This window comes from Etheostoma spectabile, chromosome 13 (genome assembly GCF_008692095.1).
Source record: "Etheostoma spectabile isolate EspeVRDwgs_2016 chromosome 13, UIUC_Espe_1.0, whole genome shotgun sequence".
Classification (NCBI taxonomy): Eukaryota; Metazoa; Chordata; class Actinopteri; order Perciformes; family Percidae; genus Etheostoma; species Etheostoma spectabile.
In genome coordinates this window covers 27,672,946-27,685,344 of record NC_045745.1, presented here as the reverse complement: position 1 = coordinate 27,685,344, position 12,399 = coordinate 27,672,946, and the positions used below count along the sequence as shown (strand labels likewise).

Here is a 12,399-nt window from a genome sequence, read left to right as displayed (position 1 = left end):
CCACTGTTGACTCACCTCAGCCTTACTGCTCGCTGGAGGAGCGTTCGAGACGCCGCAGTGCTCCCCTCGTCCTCCTGTGCGTTTCACGTCGAGTACTAAACACTATACCCCTCGGCCTCCTCTCGTCCCTCCCATGACTTTTCTCACTTGTGCTCACCAAAGAAGGATGTGGAGATGCCAAAAAAATGGTGCTCATGTTTTTATTTTTGTTTAGTTTCTCAGCAAAGTAATTTAACAAAACTCGTCATGCTCGTGGTCACCGTGAACCATGTGCAGTATCACTGGAGGCCACTGATGTCAGCTCTTTTGGTACTGGATCTCTCCTCACAACCACAAGCCTTAGTTTTGGGAACTCACATCATTCAGATTTAGTTCTGTGACTCGAGTCAAGACAAGTATAGTTTGGGCATTAGCAATACTTGGGGAACAGAGCGACTTGGGTCAGAATACAGTACCATAGTAATATCCCAGCTCCCACAACCCTCGTCTGACAGCTCGCTGTCCTTGGCCTGTGAATGTGACATGTTTTCCCTGCTTCCTTTTTAGTGGTGGTGACTGTTTTTTGGCTCTTTGATTCTATTATTTTGTTAGGATTGGGTGCTTTTTTTTTTTTTTCTTTTTTTTTCTTCTTTCTTTCTTTCAAGGGTAGAAGTAATTTTCTGGGGTAAAAAAGCCACTGCATCCTGTTTGTATTTGTACTGTTGTACTCCCTGGTGGATCCATTCATGGTTGTCTCCATCACACCTTCTCTATCCAGTATGTGCAAAGGCAAGGGGTCCCTGGCATACTCGCTTCCACAGAGATATTTATTTTTCCATTGTATTATACCAAGGTTACTTTAACTATTTCGTACGTTAATAGTAATGAGGAAGAGGAAATATTTGCACATTTATCTACTCCACGTGGCAGCTGAGTAATAAAGATATTAGAGAGAGAGGTGTGATTTTTGTGGAAGAATGTTTAAACTGTGCCAGCAGACAATAAGTGTTTTTTTATTTGTATTTGTAGTTTAGGTTGACAAGTAAAACATGAGATAACTAAACCTTTTTCAACCTGTGTATGATGAAGTTGAAGCTCTCATCTGATTGGCGATCTTAATCATGCATTCTTTTTGGCCCAAAGCAAAGGTAGCAACCATGGATACTTACATACTTTGTTAGTACGTCATGCCCTTTATTCCCCCCCTTGTTTCTAACCATCTATGGACTTGAGTGTTCTAGATTCGGGTAGATGGTCTGCACATATTACTGCTTTTGTCCAGGATTTACTACAATCAGGTGTTATGGTGGTGTCAGAATCACTGTGTGTAGTTTTTCTGCCTAGTTTTATGAGTGATTCCTTGTCGATTGGTTCGTGTTTCTAGTGGAATTGCGTAAAATGGATGCATCCCTTGTTATTGCACCAATAATGTTTACTTTAAAGCTTGTGTGGTCTTTGGTTGGTAGATCATTTGAGACAGCATCCAGTCAGGAGAAACCAGGAAAGCTAACTCACAAGTTGGGTGCTCTAATCCGAACACACTTCCTCGTTACGGCCTCTGTGTGGTCGCTGACATAAGAGACATGCCTCAGAGCTTGTTTCGGTTCTCTTTTTTTGGGGAGGGTGGCATCAGCATCTTGGGTGCTCCTAGCGGCAGCATTAACTGGCGTCTTGAAACTATTCTGCTTGAGTGTGAGAAGACTGATTCATATTTTGGAATCTTATTTTCATATAGTAGATGGCATTTAGTCATGCTTCGACGCACCAGATTAGTTAATAACAAATACGTTTTACTGTAGGTGGATTAAGATTATGTGACTTTTTTTATACACAATGTTTGATTGTATGTGTTTTTTTTTCTTTTTTTAATAAAAAATGGATTTAAAATGAAGTGTTTTTGGTCTGTCGTGTACATGTTTGTGGTCTAGTTCTTTGATGATTTCATAATTACTGTCAGTACCTTTTTAAGAGCTGTTCACCAGCACTTTTACTGAGTCATCTGTAGTTTTTAAGGTCGTTGGGTCATAAACGTTGCACTGAAGGCGAAGATTCTAAAGGTACAGAATACTGTGACTGTGATACTGTCGTGAACCTGACTGGACCATTTGCAACTGCATTAATGCACTGAAAGCTGGGGTGAGTCACACGAAGAACAACCAAGGTTGAGCTGTGACGCACTGTGCTCTGCCACACCTAGAAACTGCGGAGACGCTGGAGGATCATGGGAATTAAAATGGATCAATGCATATAGAGGTAAAGGTCACACACTAAAGTGGGTTAAGTGTGTGTACATACTGGTATTGAGAACAAATGTAGAAGAAAAAGATAATGTGTGTAAACGAGTTGTGCTATCACAAATTAAATGATTACTATAAATCAAACCTACTTTATTGAAATTGTCCAATGCATATACTATTAAGTGAGTAAAATCTGGCATTAAAAAGTGTTCACAAAGGTGGGAATAGCAGTGTGCAAATGCTCAGTTTGTATATATATATATATAGCCAGTAAATATTAAAGTAGTAAAGTGCTGCTGGTCTTTGTCGCAAGATAATGGTGTGTATAGTTTATATAAAGCATTTTAGAACTATAAACTATACCCATCAACCTTCACGAGACACCAAATAGAAAGCTCTCAAAATAATTTAGGATTTTTGTGCAAAAGTCCCAAGTAAAGAAGTGAAGTTCAGGCGTATGATGTAGGCTAACACACTGCGAGCCATCAGGACTTTTTTTTTTGTTTCCCGCTGGCATATCTATGAACCGAGTTGTCTTATAGTATGCAGTATGTAGTACATAGTATAGTATAGTATAGTATAGTAGGTCAGTGTTGACAAGGACCAGCAGGAGAGGGGGCTGTACAAAGGAGGAAAAAGCATGCGGGCTTTGCAATGAATAAACTGTTGTTTGACTACAAACATTATTTTTTACTCCCAACTTAAACTCTAGTTCTTTAAACAGGTTGTCATTCTTACTAACTTGCTTTGTTTTGTAAATGAATGGAATTTGCTTTAAAGTATAATTAATGTTTTAACTGTACGATAGGTTGAAAACAGCAGCTCTTACATTAATATGCAGTGTATGTTTGTGATATGAGGATACTTGATGTAATATTTAATGTGCATCTGTTTGAAGTGTAATGTCTATGTGTGAAAAAGTAAATAAAAAAAGAAATAAAAAAAAGAAAACAGCAGCTCTTCAAAACCAAACAGGCCTGACTGAAAGTTAACTTGTGATGCATTCACCGAAAATTGAACAGAACAACCATTTTTAAAGTGACTTAAAATATAACTATAATGAAGAAATAAATGATCTAAACAGTGCTTTCTGTATCATCCTATCATGCATATGTATAACGAGATGCACATGATTTTCCAGATTCCAAAGTATTTATCTTTGACTATTGCAAAGGTGCATATTGAAAATAAAACTGTGGCAATAACTCAGACCACCAATGGGAGACTCCAAACTAAGAGTGGTTGTGTTATATTTATTAGCACAATAACACAACAAGCTGAGCAACTAGATATAACAGGAATAATTTAATTTCACTACTGGTGAAACAGTTCCATAACAATACACAACATACTACCCAAAGTCTCAAGATAGATACATCACTTCGAAGCTACATAGGGCACTACAGCACACAGTATTTCAGACGTCTTCCATATTTAGTTGGAGATTCACGAGCATGTCAGAAACACTTTCAGAACTCAACAACAGCTATGTGCATTTACATTGTGCATCAGTCTCAAACTTAGTGTGATTGGCCCACGTAGCCTCACCTGTGCTTAAGTTGTTTTGTTTTTTTAAATACTTAGAACATGTACGGTAGCTGCATACACAATGAACAAACACACAGAGACAGAGTGCAATAACTGCCGGCTGCGTCGCAGACTGCTTGAATAATTGAAATGTGCAGGAACATTTTTGCTCACAATGGCAGGCAAAACCCTGACAGAACATTCACTACGTCCATTACAACAAACAAGTGTCGCCATGTATTACACACTGGAAGTCTATTCAACCTGTGGGAAATGTGGGGGAAACAGAATTAAACTCGCTCTTCCTATTTTCAGCAGAAAAAACAAACAGGACAGCCAAGGCTTTCTTCATAATATCACCATGAGGTAAAGCCTTGTCATGTTTCTCCGACGTGGAATAGGAGAATTGGTTTGATAAAATGCAGGGTGATTACCTATTCAGAGATATAGCCACAACTACTGGTTTAACACTTCTAGCACTAATCGTTAAAATATTACAATGCAAACCCACAACTACACACTTACTAACACCAGTTTGGTTTAATATTCCAAGGGGCTGTGGGGAAATAATTAAAGGGGGAGAAGATCTTTTCATTTTTCTGACGTTTTAGGAAGAGTAGGGGAGGGTCTTTTTTCCTCATTCAAAATGTACATCTTTTAGCTTTTCTTTGCAGTATAGTTGCATAAATAAGCTTTTAATATTCAAAGAAAAAATGTAAGACTAACAAAGGATTTTACTTAATTATGAAAGAGAGGTATCCAACAAGAAAGCATATTTTACTGCCCAAGTTCAAAGAGTTTTTCAGTGATTTCTGTATTTCTGATCAGAATTCATAGAATCACATTTTCTTAACAACCCTAGATCCCAATGTGAGGATCAGCCCCCCCCCCCCCTCACTACCCCAATAATTTTTGTACAGACCCTAATGAAACCAAACTATGATCTCGTTTCCACCTTTGACATTAGGGTGAGGGGGTTACATTCACAAATATAAAACTTACGATATTATGGAAATACCACAGCAAATTTAGTCTAATGTATGCCCTCACTAAATGGTTTCCCACTTCTACACAGTGAATACAGGTAGCCTATTAGTCACATATGGAAAGATACTCCACAGAGACTGATTATTCACATGACAGATATATGGGGGTTTAACCCCTCAGAAACAATAAGGAATTACCCTTATTCAAACTTTAACCAAATCAAGATTCATGCTGCCAACAGGCAGTAGGTTTTTATATGTTGGAGAATTGTATCTTCAAGTGTTGGAGAATTGTCACTTTACTAAATTCTGCTCGACACGGGATGAGCCCTGCCTAAGCTGAGCTGAAACAGCCGTAAACACAGTCCCTCTACGTCTATTAAATCCTCTCTACGAGCTCTCTGAAAAGTAAGCTCTTAGCGTTTCTTTCCTTTTCAAAAGTGTTCATCTTGAAAGGGTGACATGCTTTGCCTCCAGACCCCTTTCAGTTCTGGCCTTTCGTGATCTTTCGTGTCATAAGCAGGAGGGGTTTCAAAGCATCAAACAACACTGCGCCCATGGTTGCCTGCTGTTGTCAAAACTTCCATTTGTGCCTCTGCTTGCAGAGCAGCATGCTGAAAGCAGCCTACATGCCTCCCTGTGTGCATGTCACTGTAGCTACACCAGGCCAGTCTGCATGTGGACATGCAGCGGGTAGGGGTGGTAGACAAGTGGGGGCTGGGCCTGGGTGATGAAGTAGCTGCTGTAAATCGGCTCTGTCATGTATGGAGCCGGCTGATAGAAACAGGTGACGTTGGCCGTGTTGGGGATGGCGTTTTGCTCGCCCAGCACCCTCAGAGCCAGGACTGTGATCATGTTGAGCGTCTGTCTCCTCTCGTGTCCCATCAAACACACCGTGCTCTCATCTATGACACGCCGCAGGGTCATCAGATAGTCGTACTTGCTCGTCTCCTCGTTGCCGATGAAATGGCACTGCAAGTAGGCCTTGATCTTCCGCTGCTGCTCGTTCACGTCAGGAAAGTCAATGAAGAAGCGGGAGCACATGTAGCGCTCCAAGGACTTGATCTCCGTCTCGCTGGCTGGTCGGAAGTTCCTCACCAGCAGGTCGCTGTACTTTAGCAGGCCCCCTCCTCGGATCTCCTCTGGGTTGTGGGTGGCGATGAGGCGGTGGCGGAGGTGGTCCATCGCCTGTTCAAAGTCGCCGTACATGCACTCTGCTTCAACAGTGATTGTGGGCTCCCCTGCTGCCCCGGCCCATGAGCTTGCCCCGCACCTGTTTGGGACAGTGTCGGCCAGCTGGGGTGTTTGCACGTTAATCTGAGGCTGCACATGTGCTGCACGTGTGTGGCTTTGAGTCTCTGAATCAGGAGGCTTCTTCGAGTGTTTTGGCTTAACAGTTTGATCCACAGTTTCATTCGAGCCAGTCCCATCCTGAAGTGGACTGGTTGGACTGGACGTGGGAGCTGTGAGGGTGTCTAAGGTCTCTGGCTTAAAGGCTGGAACATTTGAGCCATGAACTTGATCGCTGTCCAGTAAAGGAGGCTTTGGCTGATGTGGTTTGGGCATTTCTATGGGTGGGAACAGCTGTGTTGTGAGATCTGACAAATCAGTCAGTAAAGACCATTTCTCCGGCATACTGATCATCTTCCTTGACATTTTCCTTTGTAATTTTGGTGATGGGCAATATTTTGGTACAATTTCCTGGGATGTGCTGCACGTTTTCTTAGCCGGAGGAGGAAAGGAACATTCAAGATGTGAATCTTTTGGACTTGAGGTATTGTCAGTACCGCAGATTACAGAGTCAACCTTGAACTGAGTCATTTCTGCACAATGGACTTTTTCCTGTTGAGCTGACTTGTCTGCTGGTTGGGAAGCTTGTGACTCAGACAGCTCTTCATTACTCTGTGGCTTTAAACATGCATGTGTCAGCAGTGGATCCCTGACATCTGTTAATAAAGCTTTAGGGGATGAAACTAGAGGATAATCACTGTGAAACTGTCCTTTTTCTTCTCCATTTTTTTCACATATCTCAAACACAATGTCCTCCTCTGAATGGACCTCCTCTATGCCATCCACTCCCACCTGTTGTAAGTTAATGCTCTCAGGTTTTAACAGCTCCTGTGCTTCGTGCTTTCCATCCGCATGCTCAACCTTTGCAAGTGGAAGCTCTTTCTCAAGCACAGAAACAGCTCCATCCTGGCATGGACTTTCTCTGCGGGAGTCCCTTTCAATGTCCGCTTCAACATCCCGAGGAATGCTTGATTTATTTTGCTCTTTGTTTTCCTCCTCATTGTCTCTTTTAGACAAACTCCCAGCATTCAAGGCCATCTTTCCTCCTTGTTTCCTTTCAGTCTCCCAATAAGACTCCAGCATACGGTCTAATATTATCTGGAAGGAGTCCACACTGAACTCAAACTGCCTTCGAAGGGAGCTGACAAATCTGAGGCCCACGGTTTTAGCTCTGTTGTTAGAAAGCGAGATAAGGCTCCATCTGTCGTGCTCATTGAAAACTTTCACCATCTTTTGCACGTAGGCCTCCTTCATTGTCAGGCAGGTGATCTTCCGTCTGTTAACTCCACAAGGAAGGAGGTCTCGTAGGCTGCCCAGCACCACGTCCTTTATCACCTGGAGGTCCTCCTGCCTGGGCAGCTCCACTCCAAAAATGATGTCTAAGTCTCTATAGCCCAGGCAGTTATCCCTCACCAGCACGTGGCTGGCAGTCGCGCCATTCAGCCGTATATCTTTCACCTGGATGTCTCTTTCGACCAGTCGATCCTTCACCACACGTATGATGTCTTTAGCTCTCACCTGCAGTGTGGGGAAATTCCCTCGCCCGTGGATGGGGATCACCTCAGTCAAGACCTTGTCCAGAGCCTGGATTTGCTCGAGGGTCAAGTTGTGGAACCTCTTCTCCGTTTGAAGCTCCATCATCCTCACCTGTAAAATAGAGGTCTGACAAAAATTGTGGCTCATGTGAGAAATAATGGCCAACGAAAGATTGAAGCAGTACAACAGAGCCAAAAAACTGTTTTTTCTTTAATCTAAAATAAGTTTTTTTCTTAGAACAACATAATCCATAGCCTTGCCCTTTTGTCTTCTGTGCTATATGCCATATACAAATGTTATTGTGCACAAAAAAAACTTAATTTATCTTTTCATGTTGTAGGTATCATCCCAGCACCTTGTCTACATCCTTATCCTTCAGAATATTTTACACTCACAACGTCTTGCCCTTCACAGATCTGGCATATGCTCTTCTGTTTTTCTCTGGTCCTAAAAGTTTTAAATGCACAAATGCAGTCAGTCAAATAAATATAATAACTGTGCTGAAGGCTTTTATCAGAGAGGTTTTCACCCTCATTCATCTCTGATTGCAGTATGTGCTGTGGTGTGTGACATTGTTTATCGGCGAGATTTTAAATACAGTCACTGCTATGATTTTTCTACATTTACCATAAACGGCGGCGGCAACCGCATCGTAACGTGGCAAAGTCAGCTGAATGCTTCCTTGTAACTAGATGAACTTTCCCATGATGAACTTCTCTGGGCACTTGCACAAGGTAATTCAACAAACAACAGGTTTATCTGTGACATGCAAAGGAAATATGTGCTCGCAATTTACTTATTTATTTTATCACAATCTAATCCAGAGAAACAGTTGTAAGATGTGACTGGTTGAGAGTTTTGAAAGTGATTTTTTTTTTTCTCTGACAGTTATCGTCATCAGCTGTTTCTCACGCGATTGCACTTGTTGGTCTCACTAGATAAACATGGTTGACATGTTGAAATGCCTCCATGATCATGTGCCTGGTTACAGGTGACTCCCCTGTCTGCCATTTGAACAATGTCACAACATTAACATTGTATTTGTGAGAGGGAAAAGATCACGTCATCAGTAATGAACACTGACTCCGTTACTGAGGCAAATTTTTAACCTATTGCTAATAAAGGACCTTCGTACATGTAGAACTTTATGACAACATTAGGGATAAGGGATCAGTTAAGGATCCTCAGGGTGTTTTTCATTCATTTTAATGCATACAATAAAAAATACTGAACTTGTTATAAAGAACTTTTAACTTTCAACTTTCATAATTTCTTTTTATATTTCTAAAAAGGAGAAGGGGGTTAAAGTTCAACCTTTTTTTATAGATTTTTTTCTGTTAGGAAATTTAGTTTATTAAATTGCCACTGGTTTTTCCATTTTTTTTTAGCTTTCCACTGCTTTACCAAAAATAATTCTAGCAGATCCATTATCTCTCCCAATTAAGTCAAAATCTGGCAAAGTGAGACTAGACTAAATAAAGCGTAAAAGAATTAGGTGAATTAGTGGAATTGCTTAAAGCCTAACAGAAAATATCAAGATGCACCAAATTCCAGGTCATCAAATTATGTTGCTTTAAATTTCCCCCTAAGATTGTTATTATTATTATACTCACTCCGTGTAAGATATCTCAGATGGTTTCTATTAACATCGTTATATTACACTTTCAAAATGCTGTTTAAATTACCTAATCAGAAATGGATATCAGGTTGTTCTTATGTTTATTGAAGTAATTATTCAGATTTTTTTTTTTTTGCATATATTTTTTAGATATATTATGGATAAAGGTAGAGAATAGCATAACTGTTGCGCTTAATAAATTAAATTCATATCCAGAGCTGGAAATACTTTCAAAATGTGCTTTATATCAGAGGAAAAAAACGTGTTGATTTGATTTAGTTTTCAAGCTATCCTGGTTATTTGATGTGCTGTAAACAGCACTTCATCATCTGACTGCTGCACAGTGTGCGGATAGCCCACTGCCTCCTCTAATCCATCTAATCCGTCCCCTAGTATTTGGCGGTCATCAGTGTAAATGCAGTCAGGGGCAGTAACTCGGGGCACAGGGAGGCATGGCCTACAGCAGCCTCTAGTGAATCTCAGGGGTTACATCAGCCAGGTCCTGCAGCAGGACTGCTCCTCTGCCACTTGGCTTCTTTATAGATAAGACTAGGCTATATGAGTCATACAGCCCCTGACTGAAACACCACTCAGTGGCTCCCCATGGATTATTCTCCAGCACGCGAAAAAACCAACACAAAATGCAACATTTAAGGTGGCGTTTAGGGTTGTGAAATTCAAAAACATATTTAAATCTGTAGGCCTAAGCCTAGTAAATGGATTATAGCATAAGAGACTATATTATTCAATTTATAGATTGTCGTGATCTGGAGGCATACATACATACCCTATTGGTGGACATTTTTGAAATACTCCTATGACCAACCATTTGCAATGGGCACTTTTGTTCTTTGATGTTTAAACTCATTATATTGCACATGTATCAACTAAATCACCACTTAGCTAGCTAGTTCAAAAATAATATCAGCATATTTATAAGTACCCTATATAGTATTTTATGGGGTATTTAAATACTCGTTACAAGACATAGATGGAGGTCACAAGTTGACAGCCAGTCTGCTATTGAAATGCAATTGCAAATATTTAGGGACAATGTAGCTAGGCTACTGGAGGAAAACCAGTAACGTAACTGCGTTTTACCAATGAGACACAATAGAAAGACAACATGCAGCCGCATTTTAAAAACTCACCTGTTTTGTGGTCAATTTAAAATGGAAAGTAAAGCTAGAGTAGCAACACAAGAAAAGCAACACAAAAAAACACTGAGATATCCAACAGGTTTAGTTACCCGACCCCGTTGGAGAGGTTGATGCTGAAGTTAACACGGACAGTTACCTCTCAGCGCAGGAGCCCTGTTTCCATGGCAATCAGGCGTCACGATATTTACGGAAAATCACGACGCTCGGTCTCTCTATCTAACTAGCAAGTGACAACCACTCAAGTTTGAAACACACGGTATATCTTAGGACCACCCAAACGAATCTGGACAGTTCGATAAAGTTTCACTTTTATTGGAGGAGCACACCGTTGTGTCAGGTTTGGCTAACTACCGGCGTGCCACCGCACTGGCCGAGCTGTTGCGGGGTGAACATCACATCAGACGGAGTGAGTCATCCTCTCTCTCTCCGCCGTGATCCACGCCGTGAATCTAATCATCAATCAACCGCTTTCACCGCCCACTACTCCATCGGTACAACACCACATCCACTTTTATCTGACCGTAGTCCCAAACTTAACAATACAGGAGCGGAAACCCGTATTATAACATTAAAAGTATAGCTAGTGCTTTAATGTGAACGGCTATTTTTTCTCTTTTTCATTCGTATTTCGTGAGGAGGGGGGGACACCTCCTCCCTTGTGACGTCGGATGGAATACCACCACCACGTGACGCTGACGTCATTCATATTTTGGTAAGACATCAGGAAGTGCGGAAGAAGGCAACCGAAACCCGAAAAGGCTGAAGTTTCACTGACAAGTTTTGCTTTATTTGACTACTCTTTTGGGGCCTGTCCGTAAGGATTTGATATTGTTATTGTTGGATTCGCCGAGAGTCGCCTCAAGATGCCGAACATGGAAAGTATCCTTTTAAAACAGCGACGAGAAAAGGACGTAAGACTGTGGTGTAACGTTAAGACCGAAAATAACAACATGGCGAGATTTAACGTTATATGTGTGACAGACAGCTCAACAATTGCTAAGAAGGTCAGATATTAAACTAAGGCACGAGTGCTGTCTTTTAATATAACCTGAACATATCGAAGTCTATTCCAGACATTGTAAAGTGGGACAGAAGGCCTTGGAAGCTTCATTGCTAATGCAAAACGTAACGTTACTAGAGTAAATAACGTTAGCTCCGTACGGACATAACGTTACGTTTACGAAGTCAAAATACAACTGTGATAAATGTGTTAATTTTTAATACTAGATTAAATGCCAGAAATGTTACACTTATGGGAAGAAAATAGGAACATATAACCACGGTTGGATTACTAACCGAGCAAACAGGCAACTGCCGATCCATTTTTTTCAGAAAGGGACAAAACATAATATAGTCTTGATAAAATGCATTTCCAACAATTATGAACAGGATCTGAGTTGAATTAACCACATAACAAATGGGAACAGGGATTTAGAGACATTATATATGAAGAGGCCTCCCACTGCTAATTCCTCTTGCAACACTGACACAAAACAGAGTTGTCAAAGGTTTCTTGTTGTTTTTGTGTTCTTCTTTAACCTCGTATTACAGAACAGCTCTTCAATTTAAAGTTTGCTGCCAAAGAACTCCAAAGAAATTCCAAGAAATGTGACAAAGAGGAAAAAGCAGAGAAGGCTAAAGTTAAGAAAGTAAGTTGCCCTTCTGAAGTTGGTTTTTAAGACCAGGATAGCCCGCTGGCTGGTGTTGGCTGCAGAAGATTTTACTGAACCACATTATTTTTTGTCATCTCTAGGCCATCCAGAAGGGGAATATGGAAGTGGCGAGGATCCATGCAGAGAACGCCATAAGACAGAAGAACCAGTCTGTGAACTTTCTGAGGATGAGTGCTCGGATAGATGCAGTGGCAGCGAGGGTCCAAACAGCAGTTACAATGAACCAGGTACATTGAATACTGGATCACTGCATATTAGTCTATACATCTGCTACATCCCACTCCTGGTATTGTTCAGGTGCCACCGCCTGATGTCTCTTATTTTTAGCCAGATGTCTGTCTCCTTCCGCTGGCTTTATGTTGTAATTTTAAACTCCGGTGGATTTATGAGGAC

The 12,399-nt window shown here is 41.0% G+C and overlaps 2 protein-coding genes across 6 annotated transcripts in view; one reads left to right on the top strand and one right to left on the bottom strand.

The window, feature by feature from the left end:
- Nucleotides 1–3,455: 3,455 nt before the first annotated feature.
- Nucleotides 3,456–10,940, bottom strand: LOC116700321 (uncharacterized). 5 transcript variants are annotated; one of them, XM_032533411.1, is made up of 3 exons: nucleotides 10,325–10,940; nucleotides 7,951–8,002; nucleotides 3,456–7,681 (listed from the first exon to the last, which is right to left on the bottom strand). In XM_032533411.1, exon 3 carries the CDS (start codon nucleotides 7,658–7,660, stop codon nucleotides 5,387–5,389), a length of 2,274 nt encoding a protein of 757 aa, XP_032389302.1. In that variant the 5' UTR covers nucleotides 7,661–7,681; nucleotides 7,951–8,002; nucleotides 10,325–10,940; the 3' UTR covers nucleotides 3,456–5,386. The 5 variants fall into 5 exon arrangements, with proteins under 5 accessions (XP_032389302.1, XP_032389304.1, XP_032389303.1 ...); XM_032533413.1 differs by lacking the exon at nucleotides 7,951–8,002 and having other exon boundaries at nucleotides 3,456–7,666; XM_032533412.1 differs by lacking the exon at nucleotides 7,951–8,002 and having other exon boundaries at nucleotides 10,423–10,940.
- Nucleotides 10,941–10,953: 13 nt separating this feature from the next.
- LOC116700325 (charged multivesicular body protein 1b) overlaps nucleotides 10,954–12,399 on the top strand; it is a 3,593-nt gene continuing 2,147 nt past the window's right edge. Inside the window, exons 1-3 of the mRNA XM_032533416.1 lie at nucleotides 10,954–11,212; nucleotides 11,885–11,982; nucleotides 12,087–12,233. Of these exons, the coding sequence (XP_032389307.1) occupies nucleotides 11,197–11,212; nucleotides 11,885–11,982; nucleotides 12,087–12,233 (261 nt within the window). The 5' untranslated portion in view covers nucleotides 10,954–11,196. The remainder of the gene's footprint in view (nucleotides 11,213–11,884; nucleotides 11,983–12,086; nucleotides 12,234–12,399) is intronic.